Source organism: Cyrtonyx montezumae, unplaced genomic scaffold (assembly GCF_038088225.1).
Source record: "Cyrtonyx montezumae isolate F1298 unplaced genomic scaffold, pur_monq_1.0 scaffold_14, whole genome shotgun sequence".
Classification (NCBI taxonomy): Eukaryota; Metazoa; Chordata; class Aves; order Galliformes; family Odontophoridae; genus Cyrtonyx; species Cyrtonyx montezumae.
In genome coordinates this window covers 6968153-6991242 of record NW_027071870.1, presented here as the reverse complement: position 1 = coordinate 6991242, position 23090 = coordinate 6968153, and the positions used below count along the sequence as shown (strand labels likewise).

The window sequence follows — 23090 nt, the reverse complement described above, 5'->3', positions numbered from 1 at the left end:
GATACACTGGTTACATTTTTAAAATTTTATGCTAGATTTAAGTTTCAGTCTATCCTTATATATAAGTTATGAACTATGATTTCGAAGATTGCCCACTTGATGATTGTTGTGTTCAGTTCCATTTCCTCTTTGGGCCCATTAACTCTGCTGTTAGTAATTTTGGATTTGCTTTTAATATTACAGAAGAAGAGAATGAGGGTAAATTTAGCCTTCAGAGCCAAAGGCTGTCCAGTTAGTCTCTGTTTTTCTGGCAGATTAAATAATACTAATAAAGCCAATGATTTGAGAGAAAGGCATATCAATCACTCCAATATTTTAGTGTTATCTGACACAGATGTAATTCTTCAGTTTAGAGCTACTGTCAGCTTCACGGCTACAAGTACAAGGTCTATTAGTTTGCCCCAGAGATAGTTTCCTGGTGCTATCATGTATCTCTACAGCTTCCTTAGGGAATTAAGCGCCTGCAGGGAAAGGAGAGAAGTCTCTGAGGGTGTTCTAGGCTGCTTTACTTCTCCTTTAACCTCTTCCACCCATTAAGTGTTGGCTACTTTCCTTCCCTCAGATGAGAACAGCCTAAAGCTACATCTTCCTAATATAAGCTGCTGAGAGGCACCCGATCCCAGTTTTGTTTCTGGTAGCATGTTGCCTCTTGGTTTTGAATGGTTCTTGGCTGCATGGTGTGAAGGTGATTAACACTGTATCTGCTGTTGCTGGCATCCTACACCACAGCCACATAAAATGAAAGGGATCCCAGCTAGCCCCTGTTGATCTGCTTTCCTCTCTGCTTCAGTCTTTGATAGCTTTTGATGAAGCCCTCAAATAGGTCAGCAGATCTAAGCAGGGTGGGCTCACAAACAGTTAGATACCAGCCATATAAAAACCCTACACTACTTAGTTAAGCCTTTACAAGCATCTATGCATCTGACCATGTTGCAGCCATGTAGGCCAGTCTGCCAAAAGTGACAGTCCTCCTTGTTAGTGTACTACATAATATGAAATAAGAAGATTGTGTCTTTGAGCTTATATTGTGATCACCATTTTTGTGTATCTGAAGTGGATCTTCCAAATCTAAGAAAGCTGTTTGTAAGTGAGACTGAATTGCGAATTTATTTTCTTTCTATTCATTCTAATATTTCAGCATTATTGTGCAAATTAGATTATTAAGGTGAGTTCCTTTTTACTGACTTAATGGAACACCTCAATATAGAAAAAGTTAATGACACTTAATTGGCTTCTGATTTTTGGATTTTGTCCCAAGTATTTTCCTGTCTTATGGGATGAAAAAATGATGGCTAGCTCTGCAGTAAAGATCAGCGCTGCTTATGGCTCACTAACTCATTTGGCAGGATACTTACAGTAGGTTTTTTTACTGTATATTCTCTTTCATAGAAAAATTCCTTGCTTCAATACTTTTTACCACTGCCTCCTTGGTAGGGAAGAAAAGTGTATTTTACTTCAGTCCACTATTTAAATCTTTAAACCTTGTACTGATAGCATGTGCAAAATATTTTTCAAGTTCTTCCTCATTAACTGTTTCTGTTCTCATACAGTAAAACAAAATTCTTAATTGTTAAAGGCTTTTGTATATTTGGAAAATTACTTATATACTTAATTCTCTTCTAGAATGTTTCTCCTCTAGGATGTTTTTGAGAAATACATTTTTAAAAGTAGTAAAATAAACATTGGTCCATGAAAAGTAGAAATGCTAGATCGCAAAGATCTGTTTTACAAACTCCAGGACCAGACTTGTTTTTAAACTGCTAGTCTGGAAATACTGGAATGGTAACATCTGTGACAACAAATGCTGAAATAAAAATAAAACTTAAGGAGTTATTTAAATTACTCCTTGGTTATTTAAATTAAATCCATATTTGGAATTTGTGGAGCAGTTATTTACTGTTTCCTTCAGTAACTCTGGATGATTGATTCTACTGATGTGCTTTTATTTTATACTTCATTGAAACAATTGAAATTAGGAGGAGAATTTCATGTAGGTCACTCTGAAAGTAAAGCCTCCCATTTATTTCCATGGAAACTACAACAGATATGAAGAGCACAATAACACTATTTGTTTGAGTAAATTGTTAGCTACAGAACAGTGTTTTTTCAGTGTAGTCACCAACATTAGCTATGCATTTTCATCAGTGATGAACACTTGTAAAAATCTGCACCAGTAGAAGTGACCTGTTGTTTCACATCTTCTTTGATGGTATAGTTGCTAGGAAAATATTGCCTGTGCAGCCTGAAGAAGTGGAAGTCATAAGATGCCAAATCTGGGCTGTATGGTGGGTATGGTAGGACAGTACAGCAAAGATTCACAATGAGCTCCACAGTCTTTGAAGTAGTATAGATCTTTGCCATTACTGTGTTACAAGAGAAAGGTTGTCTTCTCTGGTCCAGCTCTGGAGCTTCTAGCCTTCAGCTGAGTCAGTGTCACAATGCAGCAGAGTTAATGTTTGTCTGGGTTCCAGGAAATCCAGGAAGATCACCACTTTCATATCACAAAAGGCAGTGCACATCACTTTAACCTCTGAGGGCTGCATCTTGAACAGTGGTGAGATCTCCTTGGTGAGGAATTCACATATTACCAATCCATGGACTTCTGTTTTGACACTGGCTCATGGTGGTGACAACACATCTCATCACTGATAATGACGCAGTCCAGGAAATTGGTTCCTTCAGCCTTGTACTGGTTCAATAGATCCTAAATGGGTCCTGACAAATTTGCATATGGTGTTCTTTTTGTTACTGTGTAAGCATTCATATAGTCTACCTGGCAAAAACTATGCAATATTCCAGTGTTGCCACCATGGTTTTCAATGCACTGAAAAAAATATTCAGCTCCATATGCAGTTCCGTGGTCACCAATTCACATGGATGATCTGATTGATCTCTTCATTTCACGGTGTAACAGCTGTTCATGGTTATCCAGTATTGTCACCACTGCTAAAATGCACTTCCCACCACCTCACTGTGCTCATATCTGCTCTTTAATCTCTATAAACATTCAGCAGTGAATGTTTGTGGGTGTAGTTTTCTCTGCGTGGAGTTCTATTCCATCCCTTTGCTTCATACAAATGTTCATGTCAGATGCCATTTTGTCAGACTGCCCCTCTGCTGCCATCTGTCACACAACAACAAAATGTGATGGAATACTGGTGTGAAGATGTAACCTCAACTGCCATACCACCAACATCCACCTCTGTCATTGTGGGCCAACATAATAAAATAGGAGACTTTTACTTTCACAGCAGCCCTTGTATAAACTGCTAGTGTTACTTTTCAGAACAGAGCCTTGTTTTTAGATACAGTTCACAGCTTTCTGGCTTGAGTGCAGAAGACAAAAATTGCATGACCTGGATTGTAGCTCTGGCTTTTCTGGTTATTTTGTCATGAATATGTCATTTTATAGTTTGTTAAATTAGAAGTAATAGAACCTATTAACATTTTAGAACATTTTAAAATCTGAAGAGTAAACCCAAAATTAAAATCTCACATGTACATGCATTTTCAATTATACTGAAATCAGTGAGATTACTTGAGCATAAAGTTGCATTTTTAAATGTTCATTAACACTGATTTAAATTTTAATATTATTTCTAAAGTTAAAACTATCATTACAAATGTTTGTGCATATTTGAAGTCAGCCTGAAGGATTATAATAGAATGTTTGGTTTACAGTTGAAAACAAACAAAATGTTTTTATACTTATTCATAATTGTTCTGATTTATAAAAAAATGAAGTATTTGCTTTCTTAGCAAAATCTGTCATCAGACCAATTTGGAACTTGGAAAATTGCCTAGATCTTTTATGGGAACTTGTACTTGCAATGCTAACATTCTAATAATTACTTTTTCTTTTGGGGGAAATAAAGGTGTTTTATAAGAAGATGTTAGGAGCTGGCACAGCTGTTAAAGAGACTCCAGAGATTGAAAGAGTAAAGAAAAATCAACAGAATATTAGTTCAGTAAGTGTTATTAGCATTAATTATTCTTAGGTGAGTAAATGGTGGTCAGATTTGTTTTTCCTTTTGTGTACTAAAAATTCATGTCTTTGTGTCGCACATCTCATTCCAATACTATTTCACTGGATTTCAGATATAAAGCTCCATTCCAGCATAGTTACTTTGAGTCCAAAGGTAGAATTTCAAATGGAGGGATTGTCAAATATAGGAAAAAAGACATTTTGGGAAAGAGTTTTGTCTTTCAAGAGTGAGAAATACAAAATGTGTTTACTGATATGGCTGAGTTGCAGTCATAAGTCACATGACAGAAAAGAAAATCTTTAATGTTGCTGCTGAGTGTGCATGTATTACCAAGGATTTGGTACAATTTGCACTTTGAGAAGAGATAAATGGATGCCCATCTCAAACTTTGTGAGATTGAGGATTTGTGCCTTGATGTGTGCTGAAAAGTTAATGTCTTAACCTTAAAATCTAGTTACCTCAGCCATTTATTTTAAGAGTGATCTCACTCACACACAGACACAGACACAGACACACACACACACACACACACACACACGCTTAACTAGGAGTAATCATACTCATACTTTTTACTGGGCACATTTCAGAGTGAAGTAGAAAAATGCTCTTGTGTGTGTAGTGCTTGAGTGCTCAAGCTAAAACAGCTTTTGCTGTTTGAGAATGTCTAAGCAGTGCTGATGAAAGGTAGATCAGTATGCTGGTAAATGCACTTGAACAAAAGCATATCAAGAGAAATACAAAACGTGGTCATGATTTTAGTGGTAGTGATTTAGTAGCATGCCTTTTGCTGTGCTAGCCTACTAAGAGCTAATATTTTACAAAATGTTTTTTTTTTGCATGTAGTACACATGGTTACTTAGGTTTTGTACAGTAATTATTAAAAGGAAAGAATGCCAAATTTAAAGGCAGCATGAAATAGTTTTAAACTATTTGCCAGTGAAGGGGAAATTCTATGATGTAATTTACAAGAGTCCAAGAAGAAAGACAAATTACACCAATTATCACTGTATTAGATTTAAACATCTTACACATATCTTTGAATTTAGCCAGGATTTAGGACAGATTTAAAACTGCTGTGCTAGTTAAACTTAATGGAATTTGATACTCATCAACAGTGCAAAAACTCCAATTAAATAGGAAAGTCTGACCAAAATAGCAGTCATCATATAGTATTAAAAAAAAATAAGGCCATTGCATCATGTTCTGAAAGAGATGAGATTCTTCCACATGACATCTATTGGAGGCAAATCTCAGAACAGTTTGTTTTCTCATCCTGGAAAACAAGGTGGTGGCAGCCAGCGTGGTTGAGCTAATCTCACCTGTTCTGATGAGTGGGTAGGATGAGAGTTTTGTGGCTCACAAAACTTTAAAAGCAAACATCAGACCCATGGATTATAACTGAATCTGAACCAAGAATATACAAATGACTAAGAGGGTATTTTAACTTCTTTATATTAAAGGAGAGGCAAGATGGGTACAGCATGAGGAATGAATTTTTTGAGGGAGAAAACTGTGCAAAATTCATCAGGAAACTCTTGTAATATTTAGCACCAAAAAGGCAGGTTAAGACTTAAGCAGTGGACAATTTGAAGTATTTTAAGGAACAGTAGCACTGCCAATTTTTAAGCTTACCTAATGCTCTCTATTAAAAGATTCTGTTTTCAATAGTTTAATATTTCTGTCAGTCCTTAACTGTCTGCCCTGAAATTTTCCATTTCTGATCTGTGCTTTGGGCTGTTTTTGTTTTATCTGTTTGATCATTTATTTATAAATTTGTGCCAAAGTGGCTTCCAAGAATAACTCCACAGAAAAACAAGTTGTTTAGCCTGTGTTAAAAAAAAAAAAAAAAATTGGCAGTACCATGCCTTGGAGAAGAGAGTTGAAAACTATCTAGCCAGTGGTATTTGCTACAGTGGATTTAGTCCAGAGTCTAAAGGGGTTGGCTATGAAATGGAAAGGCCAGAGGTGAGGATGGACAGGCAGAGTGGTGTGTTCCTGTGCACAGGTGCATCCTTCCAGAGGTGAAACAGGACCTGAGGTAGTTTAGATTCAATATTTCCTTGCTATCTGCGTGAATCTGTGATAAAAAAAATATTCAAATATTTTTCCATTAGTCAAAATATTACCAATTTCTTTAATGATGGTGTCTACAGAGGTAACAAACTGTGCTTATTCTCATGGTTTTGGGCAGTTAATCTAAATGTTAAGGTCTACTGCAAAAAACAACAAGGGGCTTAAGATGAAGGCACAAAAGGAATGTAAATACTTTTTTCCATCAGGAGTAATTGCCTCTACCTTCAGGGAGCATTATTAAGGTCACCAAGTCAGTACTCAAGAACGTGAATACAAGTCCCTGTGTATAGGCCTAGTGATCCAATCCTTAACCATTTGATTTTGTACAATCCCGCTGAGACAAACCTGCTTTGGTTTTCTGATTAACAGAGCACAGTTCAGTGGGAGTTGTCATTTGAATTCAGGAGCAGTATAATCTTTTGTTTTTTAAATGATGTTCCCAGAGTAGCTGCTACACGTCTTGGCTCTCTCTGGTGAAAATAGTGCTTTCCCTTGTCGCTGTTCTGTTTCTTCTGCTTTCAGAGCATAGTAAAGCAATTAATTTATGTAAAAACTCATATACTTTAGTGAGGAGAAGCATTAGTGATTTCCTGAGGAAATCAGAAATTCTGTCTTCAGGGCAGAAACTGAAAACAGTTTTTAAAAAATAAAAAGCATGAAAAAACAGTCTTCATTCATATGTGAGCTACTCAGTGAGTAAGGATCATTGATTATGTATAATGAATGAAGCAGAATTCTCTTGAGAAAAACAGCTTTTGTTGATAAAGGAGGTTATAGGACATGTGAAGAGGAAAAGAATATAGTAGTAGAAAATATATTAAAAGCTGAAAATTGAATTTATTTGTATAAGGTGCAGAACTAAGGTAAAAATGATGAAGTTATTTGTATCATTTTATGACTTTTGAATGCTTGGTTTTGCAGCCGTAAAAATTTATTTGAAATAAATTTTTTATGCTACATAAATATAAAACTGCACAAAAACATTAATTGTGCTATTCTCTTATTCTTAACGTCCTTTGCTTCCTTGAGTCTTGCTAATGAGAAGTGTTTACTAATGTCATGCATCACTGCAGACACCATTTTGAATGTTTTTTGTGAATGTTGCTGTTGCATTTACCATTTTAAAGAAGACAGCAGCATGCCATATGGTAAAGGATGACATGGACTCTGATTATTGTTTATGCTGCAGTGGAATAAGAGATTTGAAACAGAGTATGCCAAATACTGAACAGATATTTAGTAACAGACAGAAAGAAAAAGACATTGCACTAATTTTTCCAAGATGACCCTGTTGGATAGCATATGGAAAAACAGAAAATATGATGTCTTTCTTTTTAATACTGTATACACTTACCTCATGGTACTTCCTCATTAAATTGAGTTCCATTTTTGGTACATATGATGTATAATTGAAGAAGTGCTTCTAGTTCTTTGTGTCTTTCAAACTGTGGATTCTACCATATCCAAACATACTGCTGTTCAGAAGGGATGTGGCAAAAACATCACTGATCTCTGACAGCGTCTTCAAAGGCATAATCCATCCAAACATCTGCAATCTTCGTAATATATTTGTGCATGTTTTCAGAGAACTTCAACCAGACTTTGAAGCTATCCACCCTTGCAGAGTCACATCTGTAGAATATTTTGTTTCTGGGCTGGACTGGCAGATGCCTCAGTAAGATAATACAAGACCAAGTCATTGTCAGTGATGCAGATCTCCGAGTAGTAAATGCAGCATCTCAATTACCACGAAGATAGCTGCAATCTAATGTAATGTGTATTCATGCTGTAACAGTTTTAGGATACCAGATTTGTTGTATACATTTTGTCTACATCTTATCAAATAAGATCTATCTGAGACCCAATGGTCTATTTCAGAAATGAAATATATCTCATTCAGGTCAGTGGTTCTGGTAGGTCTGGTCTAGCTGTGCAGTGCATGCAAGGAGTATAAAAGTTGTGTTTTATTACTTGTCTCTATCTTTTATGAGTTGCTGATATTTTGTAATATTTGTTGTACAGATTAAATACAAAGAAGAAATTCAGCAAGGAACACCTATTTCTGATCCACCTGAACTAAGGAGAATAAAGGAAAATCAAAAGAATATAAGCAATGTGTGCCCCGTTTTCATCGTTTGCAGTCTTTGTTGTGTGTTGGAGCCTCTGTGAATATGTGTGTGATGTTTGTGCTGGTTCCTGTTTGTCCACAAAGACTAATTTAATCAGTTAATGATTAAGATGATAACTCCTTAGCCTTGCACTTTGACTAACATCAAAGAGAGTGAAACATTCCCATTGAAACATCAGTTGTTCACCTTTGAAACAGAGGAATAAGAGTAGGGTGAGTATTAAGTATTGTGGTTGAAAGATGGTGATATTTACTGAGGAATGATATTTTCCAGTCAAATCTAGTGTGCTCTGTAACGATTTCTAATGCACTATTGTATTCCTGTTGCTTGGAAGTCTTTGTGTAATACCTTATGCCATATTTACTAGGTTCAGTATAAAGAGCAGCTCTGCAAAGCTACACCTGTGAGCATCACTCCGGAGATTGAAAGAGTCAAGAGGAATCAGGAGAATGTCAGCATGGGAAGTTTCTCTCATTTATTCCTTTGCATAGTTGTGGGGTGCAGAGGATCAGTATGACGTTTTGCCTCCAGAACCTGTACCTGTTTGTTAGTTAGGCACAGGCTCATTAATGCAATTACTTGAAAACCTTTTAGGGAGCAGTTTTGAAAAGCCACGGCTTGGTTCAGAAAATGGCATGTGCAACAGCATATCTCAATTGAAGAAGTGGCTGCAGTTTTTTTGAAACGTTATAGCATCTTGGATATTTGCAGGAAATCTTAATGGATATATATATATATATATATATAAATACACAGAATATTCTTTATCCAGCTTTTTTTTTTCCTTTTAGTATTATTTTTTTAATGGGTAAAACTGAAACTCCGGGTCTCTCCTGCCTGGCAAGAGACTGGCTCTTCACTAACTTTCCCAACAGAGTTTGCTAAATGGCTGAAAAAAACATTAGAAAGTTATAGTGTTTGTAGGAGCATGTGAAAGAAGGTAAGGAATTTTGAAGTACATTGTTGCATTCTTGAGGAAGTTGTACCTTGTTAGTGAGCCTTACTCCTTGCTGGGACTTCTATCAGCATCCATATTTAGTGGGGCTGAATATACAGAGTATGTAAGTTAAAACATGAATCATATCCTTATGGAATCTCTGCGTGTGGAGAAATACACATTTATGGTGTTCATTGCTGAAATTCAGGTTTTTCATTTGCTCTGAGTTTGTTATGTTATTTGTGGTTTACTCCATTCCAAATAGAAGATATTTCTCTGTACTGCTGAAGACTGGTGTGGTAAATGATGAGATGCTGTGTGCATATGTGTGCATATTCACACAAATGCATTAAGAAGAAGACTTTACAGAAAGAATTCAAGGCTATGCTTCAAAAACAAAATTTTATAATCTTTAATAAACTTGAAATGCATTTCAGCTTTTCACTTGTTTCCTGGTTGACCTTTTGAATCATACATTTTAATGTAATACAATTTGATATTGCTTTAGCTGACATAGTATGTACCATTTTATTCTGTTAAATAATAGGTTCACTACAGAGAGCAGCCTGGCAAAGCTACTGCTGTGAGCATCACTCCTGAGATAGAGAGAGTCAAGAAGAATCAAGACAATATCAGCTCGGCAAGTTGTTCGACTCTTTTTGTCATTTATATTTTCAGTGACTGGAGGAATATAAGAATATGCTTTTGCATTTAGATTTGATATGCCTAATAAATGCAACTGTGTCATTCATTGATAATTTATTTTGTAGCCTTTGAATACATGACTGCACATATGGGCAACAAAAATATTAAGACTTATGGTTATTACAAAAAATGTGAGTGGTCAGTCATTCTTTCAAGAACCTATGTCTCTTGTTACCAAGTTTCAGTTGCTATATTTCAGGAGTAAGTTATAGTAAAGGAATATGGATAAAGGAAATGAGAACTTAACTTCAGTGCAGATTTCTTTTTATTTCTCTCTCTCTCTCTCTCCTTCTTTTTTTTTTTTTTTTTTGTGATTCAGAGCATAAAAACATGCAGTAATCCATTCCACTCTCCAGCATGCCACCTTTGTCAAAGTTGAGTAGTCCTAGATAGATAAGATAGGGTAAGATATTATCTATATCTATATTTATCTTAGTTTATTTTGGCTTGTAATACATGCCTTTGAGGGGCACAGGGGAGAGGTCACTGCAGTACCATAAGAAGCGGCAGACAGCAGTAAAACCCCTGCAGATGGTAAACAGAATAGTCTTCCATGCAAAGCTGCTTTCTAAGGTGGGAGAATTAAAAGTAATAAACATTTTAGAACTGATTGTATGAGTGAAGAGTGAAGTAGCTTGGATTTGTAAAAGGATTTAAGGGCCTTGTAAGTAACGACATGTATCTTGAATGTAATCTTAAAAATGTTCATATATAGATCCCAAAGTCAATTATTTTTGGGTACGTTGTTAAAAATAAAAGGGAAACTTCCCCAAAATTGTAGACTTATTTTTTTAATTATTATTATTCTTGAAAATTAAGCATTTTTTTCCATTTGACTTCTTTATGTCTCTAGATTTACAGGGATAAGTACTCATCTGAGTTATTGACCAGTAGGTGAAAACAAAACTATGCTGACCATAATTGTTCTGTTTGGGGAACACTTCACAAAGCATTCAAAGGCTGAATATACTTAGTAAGAAAATTCAGTATTTCATGAAGGGTTTGAAGAATAATGCAGTAGTATTATTTTGTGTATTACTTCAAAGCTTATATTTTATAGGTATGTGCTTAGCTGATACGTAGCTTTAAAGTGGAATTAGACAATCTCTGTATTTTTAAGGTCTAGGACCAATGTATTCACTAATACATTGATTGCGTTTTGAAAATAGTCTTGATTTCTCTCATCACAAATACACATTGAAGTAGATTTGTGCAACTGATTTGAGGGGCAATACTTTGAATGCAATTGTATAGGTAATTCTATACTAAAATTCGGTACACAGGTTACAGTACAAAGTAGGAGTTAAGAGAGTCCAGTAGTAAAAGAATGATGCAAAAAGACAATGATGGTCATACTCGAAGATCCACTGAGCCAGAAGAAACAGTAAGGATACTCACTTGGCAAAGAAGACCAACTACTATTACTGTTTAGCAGTTCTAAATATGGGATTTTTTTTCCCTCTTTTTTTCCCCCTCAGGTAATTAAGCGTGCATCTATGCTTCTAGCACAAGTATGTAAAATAGCACAGAAGAAGCTAGTTAAGAGAAATGTGATGTTTTGTACTTAAAACTGCATAAAGCACAGATGTTCTTATCGAATGTTCTCATTGAAAACAATATACCACATTTGGTCTTGTTTTGGATGTTGCTTTGTGCTGCTAGCAAAAGCTAGCAACCAAGCAGGAGTAAGAAGGCTGCCAAAGCAGAACTTGTCTCGTAGCACTTGAAGTTGCTAGTGACCTAGTTCTTATGCTAATCCTGACCTGGAAGTAGTCTGAGGACAGAATTTGGGTCTGCATGGGTTGTCATCAACCATATGTGTATGCTTTGAAAGAGTCCAAGACAATTAACGGTGGTATCTTTGTATTAGGTTGACCCTAACTCATAACCAGTTAACAGCTGATAAAAGAGGTATTTCACTTATTGTGCTAATAAAGTCTAGACTTTCAGCTTTCAGATAACTTTTTTTTTTATTTTTTTAAGTGATTGATGGAATAAACATGCCCTTTGATTGTGGAAGTACAGTAGCCCATTTGTATCCGCTTTTCAAAATTACGTCACTATGAAATAAGTAAAGAATGAAACCAGATTAATACTGAGCATTATGGTTTGGAAAGAATGCCATTGCATAGTGTGTTTCTTCCCATCCCTTCTACTGTAAACAAAACCTCCATGTGTACTGTTGCTGTTTTGCAGGTGAAGTACAGCAGTGATCAGAGGCAGATGAAAGGTAGACGTAGTGTGATTCTAGACACACCTGAGCTAAGGCATGTCAAAGAAACACAAAACAACATCTCAATGGTAGGGTACTTTCTTCCTATAACTAGAACATATTAAGGAATGGCACTTGACTTCCACTGGACTTTGCCTTCTATTAATATAGGTAACTAATGAAACTCTCTGCTCAAATGTGGAAGGAATAGTTTCTTCTTATGCCTGTTGAGGGAGTGTTTGCTAACTGCATATGACTGTAATGAATGTTTTCAAAATACTAATAAACAGTTTTCTAACAGATAAATGTCTGTTCTTTTTTTTTTTTTCCTTTAAAAGAAATCCTCATTTGAGCATCACACAGTTTGACTGGATTAGGTGACACACTGCACCTTGTGCCTGTGCATGTTCCTGGTTTCTGTGTGACTTTTGTTCTGGAATGAGTTGTTTTGTGTGCATTTGCTTGTGTGAGAATGTTTGTCATTTTTAAATCTTTGATGATTAAGGATTAAAAAAACCCAAAAACATAATAAGGGATACCACCTTTATAACTCTTACTAATTACTGGTTTTGTTCCAAAACTTTGTTATATAACACTTTCTTTCCTAATGTCTTTGTTTTCCATTTCTTTGATTTATTATTATTCTTTTTTTGGAAAGTGAACTCCTTAGAATAAGTGCAGTTTGTTCTAATGTTTATTTTATATTTATGTTAAAAGCCAATTGGCATATGATAAAAGAGCAAAAAAGTACCTTTTCAATTTTTGAACCTGTGCATATAATCAAAATTCTGAGTGAATGAAAGTACTTGAGTTCTTAAGAACTGTTACTGCTAGAACATTTTCACTGGCAGATGTAGTTGTCTACAGCACTAGAGAGCTATCCTAACTTAGAGATGAGGATAGACCAGATGATCTCCTGAGGACTTTTCGTGTTCTTAATGGTTTGTGTGTGTGCAAGATGATGCTTTACTGCTTGAGTTAATGTCTTACTCGATGGCAATGCAAAACAAATCCAAAAGTGATAATAAAATATCAGGAAATCAGGTCAGGGAGGCATTCTGGATGGCCTGCCTAGTCTTTTGTATCTCATGTCTATAACAATTCTATTGTGATACCAAACCAAAAGAATGTAGTGCCTCATAGAGCAACAAATATGCATAGAATAGCCATTTGCTATTAATTGTTGCTTCGGGAAAAATGTAGTTCCTCTTGTTTTCCTAGGTTAAATACCATGAAGATTTTGAGAAGACAAAGGGCAGAGGCTTCACCCCAGTGGTGGATGATCCTATAACAGAGCGGGTGCGGAAAAACACCCAAGTTGTAAGTGATGCAGCATATAAAGGGGTGCACCCACATATAGTTGAAATGGATAGAAGACCTGGAATAATTGTTGGTAAGTTGTTCAATAACGTTGCTATCCAAAACACTGTGAGAAAGATGCAAGCCTTTCCTTGTGTTCTTCATTACAGCAGAGAAAAATTACTCACAAATTTCATTTTCACTCTTTTCTCAGTGTGAAATTTGTGTTGAACCAGTGGTTCAATGCCAGATACTAGGGAAGTAGTAATAGGAATTTTATTTTTTTTTAATATGGTTACTCAGTGTTGCTGCTTTGCTTCTGAATACTGACTTCATTTTATATAGAAGAGCAGTGATTAAAGTTATGGTTTTCCAAGGTTTAAACGTTGCAGACTGGATCACATTTCCCCTTAGACCTGTAAGCTATTTCTCTAGACCTGACATCAGTCCATGTACTACTTATAAAATTTCACACAGCTTTCTAAGTAGCACAAGGTGTAGCTCATCAGTAACTTGGTAGATCTTTAGTGAGCCAGAAGTGAGTATTCAGAACTGATAGTCTGAAAGGTGATCGAAGATAACACCAGATATTAGGGTGTAGGATGCAGACTGTTTTTATGTTAGGAGACAGATTATTGCAATAGCAAGTCTCAGAGGACCACACATGCTGGATCTAGGGCAACAACTTGTTCAGATCAATCCATTTATGTACAACCGCAAATACTTGATCAAGTGCCTTGCTTCCTTAGCTAGAGGGGGTGCAGCCTAAAAGAGAGAAGCTCCTGTAGGGCTGTAGTTAAATGTGCAGTTCAGTGCGTATTTTAAACCTTTTGCTGCACTGCATTTCCCAAAAGTAAGAATTGTGAATGCAGTCCAGTATTCAGTAACTGAAGGCTCACTAGCACAGATTAGGATTAAAACCATCTCTGAGAAATTTTTGAGCTGTTGTGACTGAAATATTAGTATGTTTTAGTACTGTTTGTCAACCTGGAATATTTCTGTATCAAAATAGACAGAAATTCTTAGCTCTCCATACCTACCAAAACAGCAAAAACAATGCCACTATTTAAAGGAAATAGACCATGAAAAACCTGAGAGCCTAATATCCAGTGATATTTCAGTTAATGTTTTTTCCAAATGTTTGCAATTATAACATCTTGTTTAAAAAGCAACAAAGTGTGCTCCTTGTTCATGGAATGTCTTTGACAGCTAGAAAAAAGCTGCAGACTGCAAAAAACAACTCTTACTCTCGAGCTTTTTCGTAGCTGATAAAAGTTCAGTCAGTTAGAAAAAGTATGTTAGAATCCATCTAGTTGATTTTTAAAGTATAATCAGTGAAGCTGTAACAATCTTTTCAAGTGCCTGATTGCTAAAATTAATACCTGTGCTCTGGAAAATAGGCACTAGTTTTAGCTACGTTGAAGCCATCTAAAGCCATCAAGATAAATTAATCCATTTGAGCACTGGCTCTGTGACAAAAGAGACTTCATGATTCTCCCATGAGTTTAAGGATATTTGAAATTGACATAAATTACCAGGATGTTAAAACTGTTCAGTGCTACAAATTGCCAAGATTCTGATTCTGTGTACATTATCTGAGATTACAAAGACAGATAAAATCAATACAAAACAGTGGCTTCTGCACTCTTGCTGCCATGAAGCCAGACTTTTTAAGATTTTTTACTTATCAAGGCATGATCAACCAGGAAAAGGTGGATACTCGCCAGTTTTCCCACCCCTCTCATGTCTGTTGGTGTTGTAATTTATCATCATTAGGACTAGCACATACTTTATCAAAAGACTGTACATTGTCTTTTATTCCTCTTGTCAAGAGAGTGTTGTTGGCAATATACTTCACCCTATAGGAGTGAAAATAGATAACACATAATGTACATACACTGAATCTATTCCAAGGCTATAGGATTTGTTTCATTAGCTCCAGGCTATTAATCATTTCAAATGCGACATATTTGGGGTACCCACAGTCCTGTTTTACCCATCAACCCATTATTTAGCTTTATACCACTCAAATAGCCAAAAGGACCAAGATGGGAAGACAGTTATTTTTTTCACTTTCATTGCAGTAAATCTTGAAGACAGGTCTGCCCAAGAAACAAACCACCAGTGAAGAAGTGTAATCTGATAGATTTATGCTTTAACTGATGATGATCTTTATACAAATTTTATTTTAAACTGTTTTAGAAAGATTAAGTGGCTGTTATACTTTTTTTGGCATAGTAGTAATTAATTGTATATATTATAAATTGCTGTGAGTAGATTAAGAAGTCACACCAGAGCTGATTATGCATTTATCACAATCTTCCTATTGTACAACACTAATTATTTGTTAAAAATTAATATAAACAGTACTTGAATCTGTGTTCTATTTTATGCTCTGTTTATAACTAGAGCTCAGACATGAAATTACTTTGTTCTCATGGATTCTTTTTCTTTCAGTATCCTATTCAGACTTGAAGAGATGTTTATTTATTTGTGTGAATTAAAGTTGAACATTATTGAATTGAATGAATTCCAAAAATGCTTTTCAACATTGTGGTAATGGATCAACATTAAGTTCGTGTCCCAGTTTGTGTCCCAAATTTTGCTATTTGGAAAACAAATAGAATTACTATTTAAGATCAGGAGTGGGCTTCATCTTACCCAAATGTGGGTGTCTAAAATGTAGATTTCTACAGCTGCATTTGTCACTCTGCTTCATCTTTATATTAGTGAGGAAAGGTAAATATTTTTTATTTTAAATAACTTGAGCAAGTAGAAGTTTATTTTGGATAAGATATATATATACCTTTGTTCTACCTATACTGTATACCCTTGATTCTGCTTATTTATCCAATTTGCAAAGTTGACTGTAGGCTCATAGGTTGATAATGTGCATGTCCAGCTATAGAGCTGGACAAAGGATGCTGATGGTGGGCTGAAGAAATCATCTTCTAGCTCTGATAATTCTGGTTTTCCTGTAGAAAAGAACACTATTATGTGATACTTGTTTCCATTTATTTAGGCTTTGGAAAATGCTGCACTTGTATTTAGAAAAGGAAAAATAAAAATGGGGGAAAAGTCTCTAATGTCAACTCTTTAAATAGATGCAGCTAGTAGTTTAAGCTGGAAATTAATCCCTTTCAGTCCTTTCAGGTGAACATCTAGATGTTTAAGTTAATTTTTAGATGAATGTTAAAACTCACTGCTTCCATACTTCTACTTCCTTTGTTGTTTGTCTGTCCTACCATTTCTGTGCTTTGGGGAAAGATCTTAAGGTTTGGCGCACAGATCCTGGCTCCATCTTCGACATTGATCCTCTGGAGGACAATATTCAGTCTAGGAGTCTGCGTATGCTTTCTGGTATTGCTTATATCCTGAATTTTCATCAAATCTGCTTTTTTTGTTTGTTTGTTTATGAAACAAAGCTGATGGAGGAATTTTTCATTTCAATACACCAGCCATCTGCTTTATTTTTGCTTTGTTTTTGTATATATGTATATATATGAGTGCTTTGTAGAAGTATATTCTAGGAATTTCAGCCATAATCACATGTGCAGATAAGAAATAGTGAAATAAATCTTATCCTAAATAACAATTACTCATAACTCTTAGGAATAGTCACTTGTAAAACATTGACCTTTTTAGTCCTCATTATCTATAGAATTTTCAAATAGCTGGGCATGGCTAAAATTTTAGAGATATAAAAAGTTGGCATATTTATGATTTTTTTCTTAATGCAAATTTTGCTTATTTAGCACATGATATTATTTCTTATTATATTATTTGTATTTCCAAGGATAAAAATTTATCCTTGTTTATAATTTAATAGTAGATGGGAAAGTAAGGAAGTTAATGTAATGGACAAAAATATATAGGCTCAGCAGGTTCTTTTTTTCTTTGTTGTTTTTTTAGATATATTTGTTTTGAATGCTTAGCTTTGCGCATGTATCTTCTTTGCTAGTGAAAGTGCTACCATTTCAGCTGTTCTTATAAAGCAGAGAGCTAAGTTATACCTGATTTTTAAGCAACTTTCTGAACTAATAGTGTTAAAAAATGTAGACAAAATTTTGTATAATTATTTTTTTTGTTTAAACGCTATCAGTGTATGAATATCGGTGTTATCAGTGGTTGTTGTTGCTATTATTGTGCTTTTCATTTCTGTAATCTATTTACTGTGATATTATTTCTTTCTACCTTTGTAGAAAGAGCAAGCCGTTACAGTAAGCAGTTCTCACATTCTACAAGTTTGGGAGATTATAAATCAGATGGTTCTGACACGAATCCTACCTTTTCTTACTGCAGTGAGATAACAAGGCCATCTGATGAAGGAGGTAGCCCTTATTCCCACCTTTTTCACTAGTAACACTGTCATAGTGTATTGAGACCTCACAGACCTGTATTAACTCAATATCCTTGTATAATCACAAATCTATAAAAACTGTGTGTTGCTCTGATTGTTAAGGAAGCAAAGCAAAATACCCAGTCTGCAGTTTCTTGCATGACATTCTGCTTTACTGTGTATTCTTTTTAACCATTTTGAGGAGTGCATTGGTTCAAAACCTCTAACTACCATTTACAATGCTGAGGTGAAGGTGCATTGTGTTTTTGCATGAATCAGATTTTTTTCTCTTGAAAAACAAAATATAACTCAAAAAACAATCTTCTCAACTGAAAAATTTAAATTTACCACGTTCTTTTTAGTCAGAAAATCAACCATATAAATGCATTTTATTGACAATTGTTTCTTCCCATATCAAGTCGTGCAGGTTCTTGTGGCTCTCTTGTTTCCATTCTAAAAGGAAAAGTAGGAAATTCTGACAGCTTTCTCTTACGTGGAAGTTTTTTTAAAGACTTTTTTCTAATGGTTTTTATTTTAGAGCACTCTGCATATTTTTCTCAGTAGTTCCATCTCTGGAGACTGAAGCAGGGAAAGGACTGGAGTGTTGCATGTGGGAGGATATAAGATATGGAAATTAATTTGTGTTGTATGATCTAATGCCAATCATAGAAACCAAGCTAAGCTGCTTAAAGCTGTGTGTGTCCTGGTGTAAAGAGCGGTGAGATGAAGTGAAAGCTGCAATTAAAAATTTAAATTGTAGTTTATTTCAAGCCCATTGTATTTAGCAGGTGAAGAAAGAACATGCTGCAAACAGAGGAAATTCTGGTTTAGGATTAGTCACATTAGTTAGTCTAACTTAGGTTTAGGCAAGCAATTTGTGTCCAGTGTTGTTCAACATCTTCATCAACAACCTGGATGAAGGGATAGAGTCCACCCTCAGGAGTTTTGCTGATGATACAAATCTGGAAGGTGTGGCTGATGCACCAGAAGGGTGTGCTACCATTGAACAAGGCCTGGACGGACTGGAGGGTTGAGCAGAGAGGAACCAGATGAGGTTTAACAAGAGCAAGTGTAGAGTTTTGTACCTGGGGCAGAATAACTGTATCAATATATCATGTATCAATAAGGGGGCTGACCTGCTGGAGAGAGGGTTTTGTAGGGAAGGGCCTAGGTGTCCTTTTGGGGAACAGGTTAGGCATTGGCCAGAAGTGTGCCTTTGTGTCCAAGAAAACCAGTGGTATCCTGAGGTGTATTAAAAAGGGAGTAACCTTGTGAGGTCACATTTAGAATACTGCGTCCAGTTTTGGGCTCCCCAGTTTGAAGAAGACAGGGATCTCTGAGAAGGAGTCCAGTGGAGGGCCACAGAGATGATAAAGTGCCTGGAGCATCTTCCCTATGAGGAAAGGTTGAGTAACCTGGGTCTGTTCAGAAGACAGGGGGAATCTGATTAATGTGTATAAGAATCTAAAGGCAAATGAATGAGGCGAGGCTCTCAGTGGTGCATAGTGATAGCACAAGGAGTAATGGCCTAAAACTTGAACAAGTTCCATACTAACATATGCAGTAACTTTTTCATGATAGTTATTTTTCAATAACTTTTTCATGACAGAGCACTGGAACAGGATGCTCAGGGAGGTTGCTGAGTTTCTTTCTCTGAAGATATTTAAGACCCATCTGGGGCCTACCTGTGATCTATCATTGGGAAGCTGCTTTAGCAGAGGGGTTGGTCTCGATCTCTTGAGGCCCCTTCCAACCCCTGCAAATCTATGATGCTGTAATTTAAGCTTTTAAGAGCACAGAAACTTGCCATTAAGTGAGTTGACCTACATCACCTTGTGTCTACAGGAGAAACATATCTCCTGCTAGAACAAATTCCACATTTTGCCATGATGGCAGGAAAGTGACTGTCACATTTGTATATCACTAGAGTAATGCTTTGTGATGTTTGGCCTGATGACAGCAGATGAGTCATGGCACTGCTGCTAGGGTTGCCATCATTGTCATCACTCCTGTTTTGTGTGTTCTTTAGAGGTGAGGAGAGGACTTTCTATTGGTGTTTTTGGAATAAGATCACCTATCTGCACTGGAAAAGAATCACTGTTATTTTATCTATTCTTTGTCTCTCTCTTTCATTTTGCAATAATTTGTGCGTACATTTGGTTTTTCTTATACTTGAGTAAAAGTATTTTTCTTAAGGTTTTTCTTCTTGCTTTAGTTATGAAAGTCTATTTATGCTGCTTTCTTTCCATCCTGTTTGAACTGCAGAATGTTTTCATTTTGCTTTCCAATATTTTCCCATCTCTCAGTTTTTATTTCAATTATCTTTTTCTGTGGGGCTTTCTGTTTAGTCCCCCCACCTCCCATCCTGCAATGGATGAGTTTAAGGACTTCCCACCTTTATTCTGATGTAAAGAGTCTTCTGCTAACACTCACGTCTCACATTTTTCCTTTACCTGGAAAACTGCCTCATTTTACTCACACTGGCACAGATTTCATCAGAGTATGAAATTCTTCTTCATAGCCTTTAAATTTTTGTTATCATTCTTGAAAAGAATCTGCAGATGAGAAAACTGGAAAATTAATATTAGACGTTTCATTTGTACTACATAATAATAGATCAGATTCAGAAAAGATTACTGTAACTGTCCTTTGAGTGATAAATATGGGAATTGGGCATGGTGGCACCTTGACTCCAAGGTTTATGAAGACAGTAGAAAACACAGCACTACAGTATTTTCCTGTGGGACACATTTACTTCTCATTTTAAAGTATTTATATAGCTTGAGGTGGGAGTAAAGTCAGTGAGAAAAAAAATATATATCCTATAATCACTCTCCCCAGTGGCATGTCCTCCTTGTGTGGTATGAGCCTTCTGAAGAACGGCTTCAGAGCAGCTGAGCCTGCTGCTCTCTCTCCCCTCCTCCGATATCTCCTTCTCTTCCTAGGCCACTCTAATATTTATGGTTCTGTATCTAAAATTTTTGTTAGTAGGATTTGTTTCAGGCTTGGACACACACCCATAGAATCATTTAGGCTGGAAAATATCTTCAAGTGCAACCATAATCAATTTGAACCATGTGTACCACAAAAAACTCTTAAAGAAAGGAACTGTGCTGCAAATTCTGCGCCTGGTTATTCTGGTCAGAAGACAAACCGTTGAAATAGAGCGAAAGACCTCTTCATTTCACATGGTGGATTTGCAGAGATGCTCCCTGGTATTTGGGCAAGAAGTCTGCTTGTGTTATGACTCTTTTGTTGTGCCAACAGATAGAAGAGGAAAGGAAATAGAATTTGTTTCTTTTCATCTCTATCTCCTTGTCGGATTTTGTACCAAAAAAAGAAACCAAAAACAACACAAAAAGCCCTCTGCTTATGACAGTGGAAAAAATCTCCATTAATAACAGACAAGTCAAAGAAAATATCAGGAAATAATATCTGGCCTCTTTTGATATTTATAGAGGTCTGTCTTCCGTCTCCAGGTGCACCTGGTAGGAGTGCAGGGCAGAAATCCTTCACTCTTCTTCACATCTATATTCAGTTGCTGAGTTCTGTCATTCAAGGAGGTCAAATGGAATGACACAGCAGTTACATTTCCTCCTCTGGCAGCCCAGGCAGAATGGTTCTTTTATGTTAGGAACCTGAACTCTTTTTCCATAATGTTGTTCCCTGGAGCCTGGTAATCAAATATGGCATTTAGAGGGAGAAGGGATGTAGATTTTGCAGGACAACTATAGGCTTTTGTAGGTGTTTAGTCCCCTTTCAGGTGCACCAGTAAGCTGCATTGCTACGGAAGGCAGACCACATCAAAACAGCAATATGGACTCCCTCTTTGTAAGGGTTGCATACAGACTTCTCTTGTCTGCCAGACTCTTATACCTGTTCATGAGTTTTTATTTTTATTTTGGACTAGATGATGCTTTGGTTTTGCTTCCTTTAATGTTCCAGGCCCCAGCAGGTTCACCAGCCTGGAAGTGGTTTCCACTTAACAATATAGTGCTAAAATATTTTGCTTTTTCATCTTTCAGTGTTTCTGTTCTTAAGTGTGTAATGCTGTGCAAGTCCTTTTAGTTGAATAATAGACACCTGTACCACAAACCTATTGTAATATCTTTGAACTAAACTAAATACTTCTCTGTGATTTTATATGGGCACAAGTGCATGCATATCTGATTGGTACCTACCTGATAGCTCAAATTGTTTATCAGTTTTCATTGATGGAGAACTTATACTCCTTCAAAACTGATGACTTTGAGTCTCACACTATCAAATAGATTTTTTTTTGAAATGATATAGTTTCCTTGTATAAATTTGCTCTGAACACGCTGTTCCCAAAGAGGACAGACAGCAACAGAGCTTTCTCCCTTCTTAAAACTGTGCCTTTCATTCAGAGGAGGTATGTTTTGTTTTTTCAGCTTCTGCCTCCTGTTTTGCAATCATTCTTAATGTTCAAAAGGGCTTTTTTTTTTCCTAATTAAAAATGTCATGATAGGAAGGGGTGTTTAGGAAAACAGTGAGAGGTTTCCAGGTAGAAAAGCAATTCCTTTCCACTTTAGTTTTGAGGGAAATAAAATGCTAAGTTAGTTGCAAGAGTTCAGGTTTCAATTACGAACAAGTTGAATGTGTTTTTTATATGTGTTAACTTCTAAATAAATTACAATGAATAGAAGATTTCTGACAGTGCTTAATATGTTATTTGGTCTCCTCTGAGCAGTGAGTTTCAGCCTTTTAAGCTGTTTAAGTCTAGGAATCTAGAATGGCAGTGGGACCTCATGTATGCATTACCTCAAGCTGTCTGTCCTACTCTGCATGATCAGACTCTTAGATAATGTCCTCTGCTTTCACTGAGTGCTTTGTTATTACAGAATATGAGAGAAATTAGTCCAGAAAACTATAGACTTCATTCTCTTCCTAAGAGGTATTTGTGTAACGTTTTTTTTAATGTAAAACTTGAAACTTCTTATGGAACTCATTGAAGGCTAGATTTTGCTATCAGTTAAGTTTTATTAAGGTTTGATTTAGGGCTGCATGTATAGAACTAAATAACCCACATTGCTTGTAATACGTTAAGATTGAAATTGTGATTCAGCTGAAAGGTCATTTTCCTTCAGTGTGTGCTCACTGAGGATGAGTTAATGATCCAGGGAGAGCTTTGTATTTCACAGTTCAAAAATATTTTGCTTAGATTCCCTCTGCTGTCTTGGATTCCTGTGCTCTCCCACATCCTTGAGAGTTCACAGCATAAAAAGGCAATTCCCACACATTCAAGTGGAGGGGAATGTAGAGAAGACCCCTTTTTCAATTTCTGTAGTATGGAAGCAGTTCAGGAGATCCTTCTGTTTGCTCTGCAGCTGTCTCAGATGTTCACTTTTCCTTGAAACAGTCGGTGAGCAGAAAGTGGTAGGGAAACGGT

The 23090-nt window shown here is 36.1% G+C and overlaps 1 protein-coding gene across 3 annotated transcripts in view; it reads left to right on the top strand.

Moving 5' to 3' along the window:
* NEBL (nebulette) overlaps window positions 1-23090 on the top strand; it is a 239943-nt gene that overhangs the window by 200478 nt on the left and 16375 nt on the right. Inside the window, exons 19-26 of one of the 3 annotated variants that reach the window (XM_065731351.1) lie at window positions 3876-3968; window positions 8082-8174; window positions 8556-8649; window positions 9674-9765; window positions 12027-12131; window positions 13264-13435; window positions 16609-16701; window positions 17544-17672. In XM_065731351.1, the coding sequence (XP_065587423.1) occupies window positions 3876-3968; window positions 8082-8174; window positions 8556-8649; window positions 9674-9765; window positions 12027-12131; window positions 13264-13435; window positions 16609-16701; window positions 17544-17672 (871 nt within the window). The remainder of the gene's footprint in view (window positions 1-3875; window positions 3969-8081; window positions 8175-8555; window positions 8650-9673; window positions 9766-12026; window positions 12132-13263; window positions 13436-16608; window positions 16702-17543; window positions 17673-23090) is intronic. The other 2 variants (XM_065731349.1, XM_065731350.1) reach the window with 2 other exon arrangements.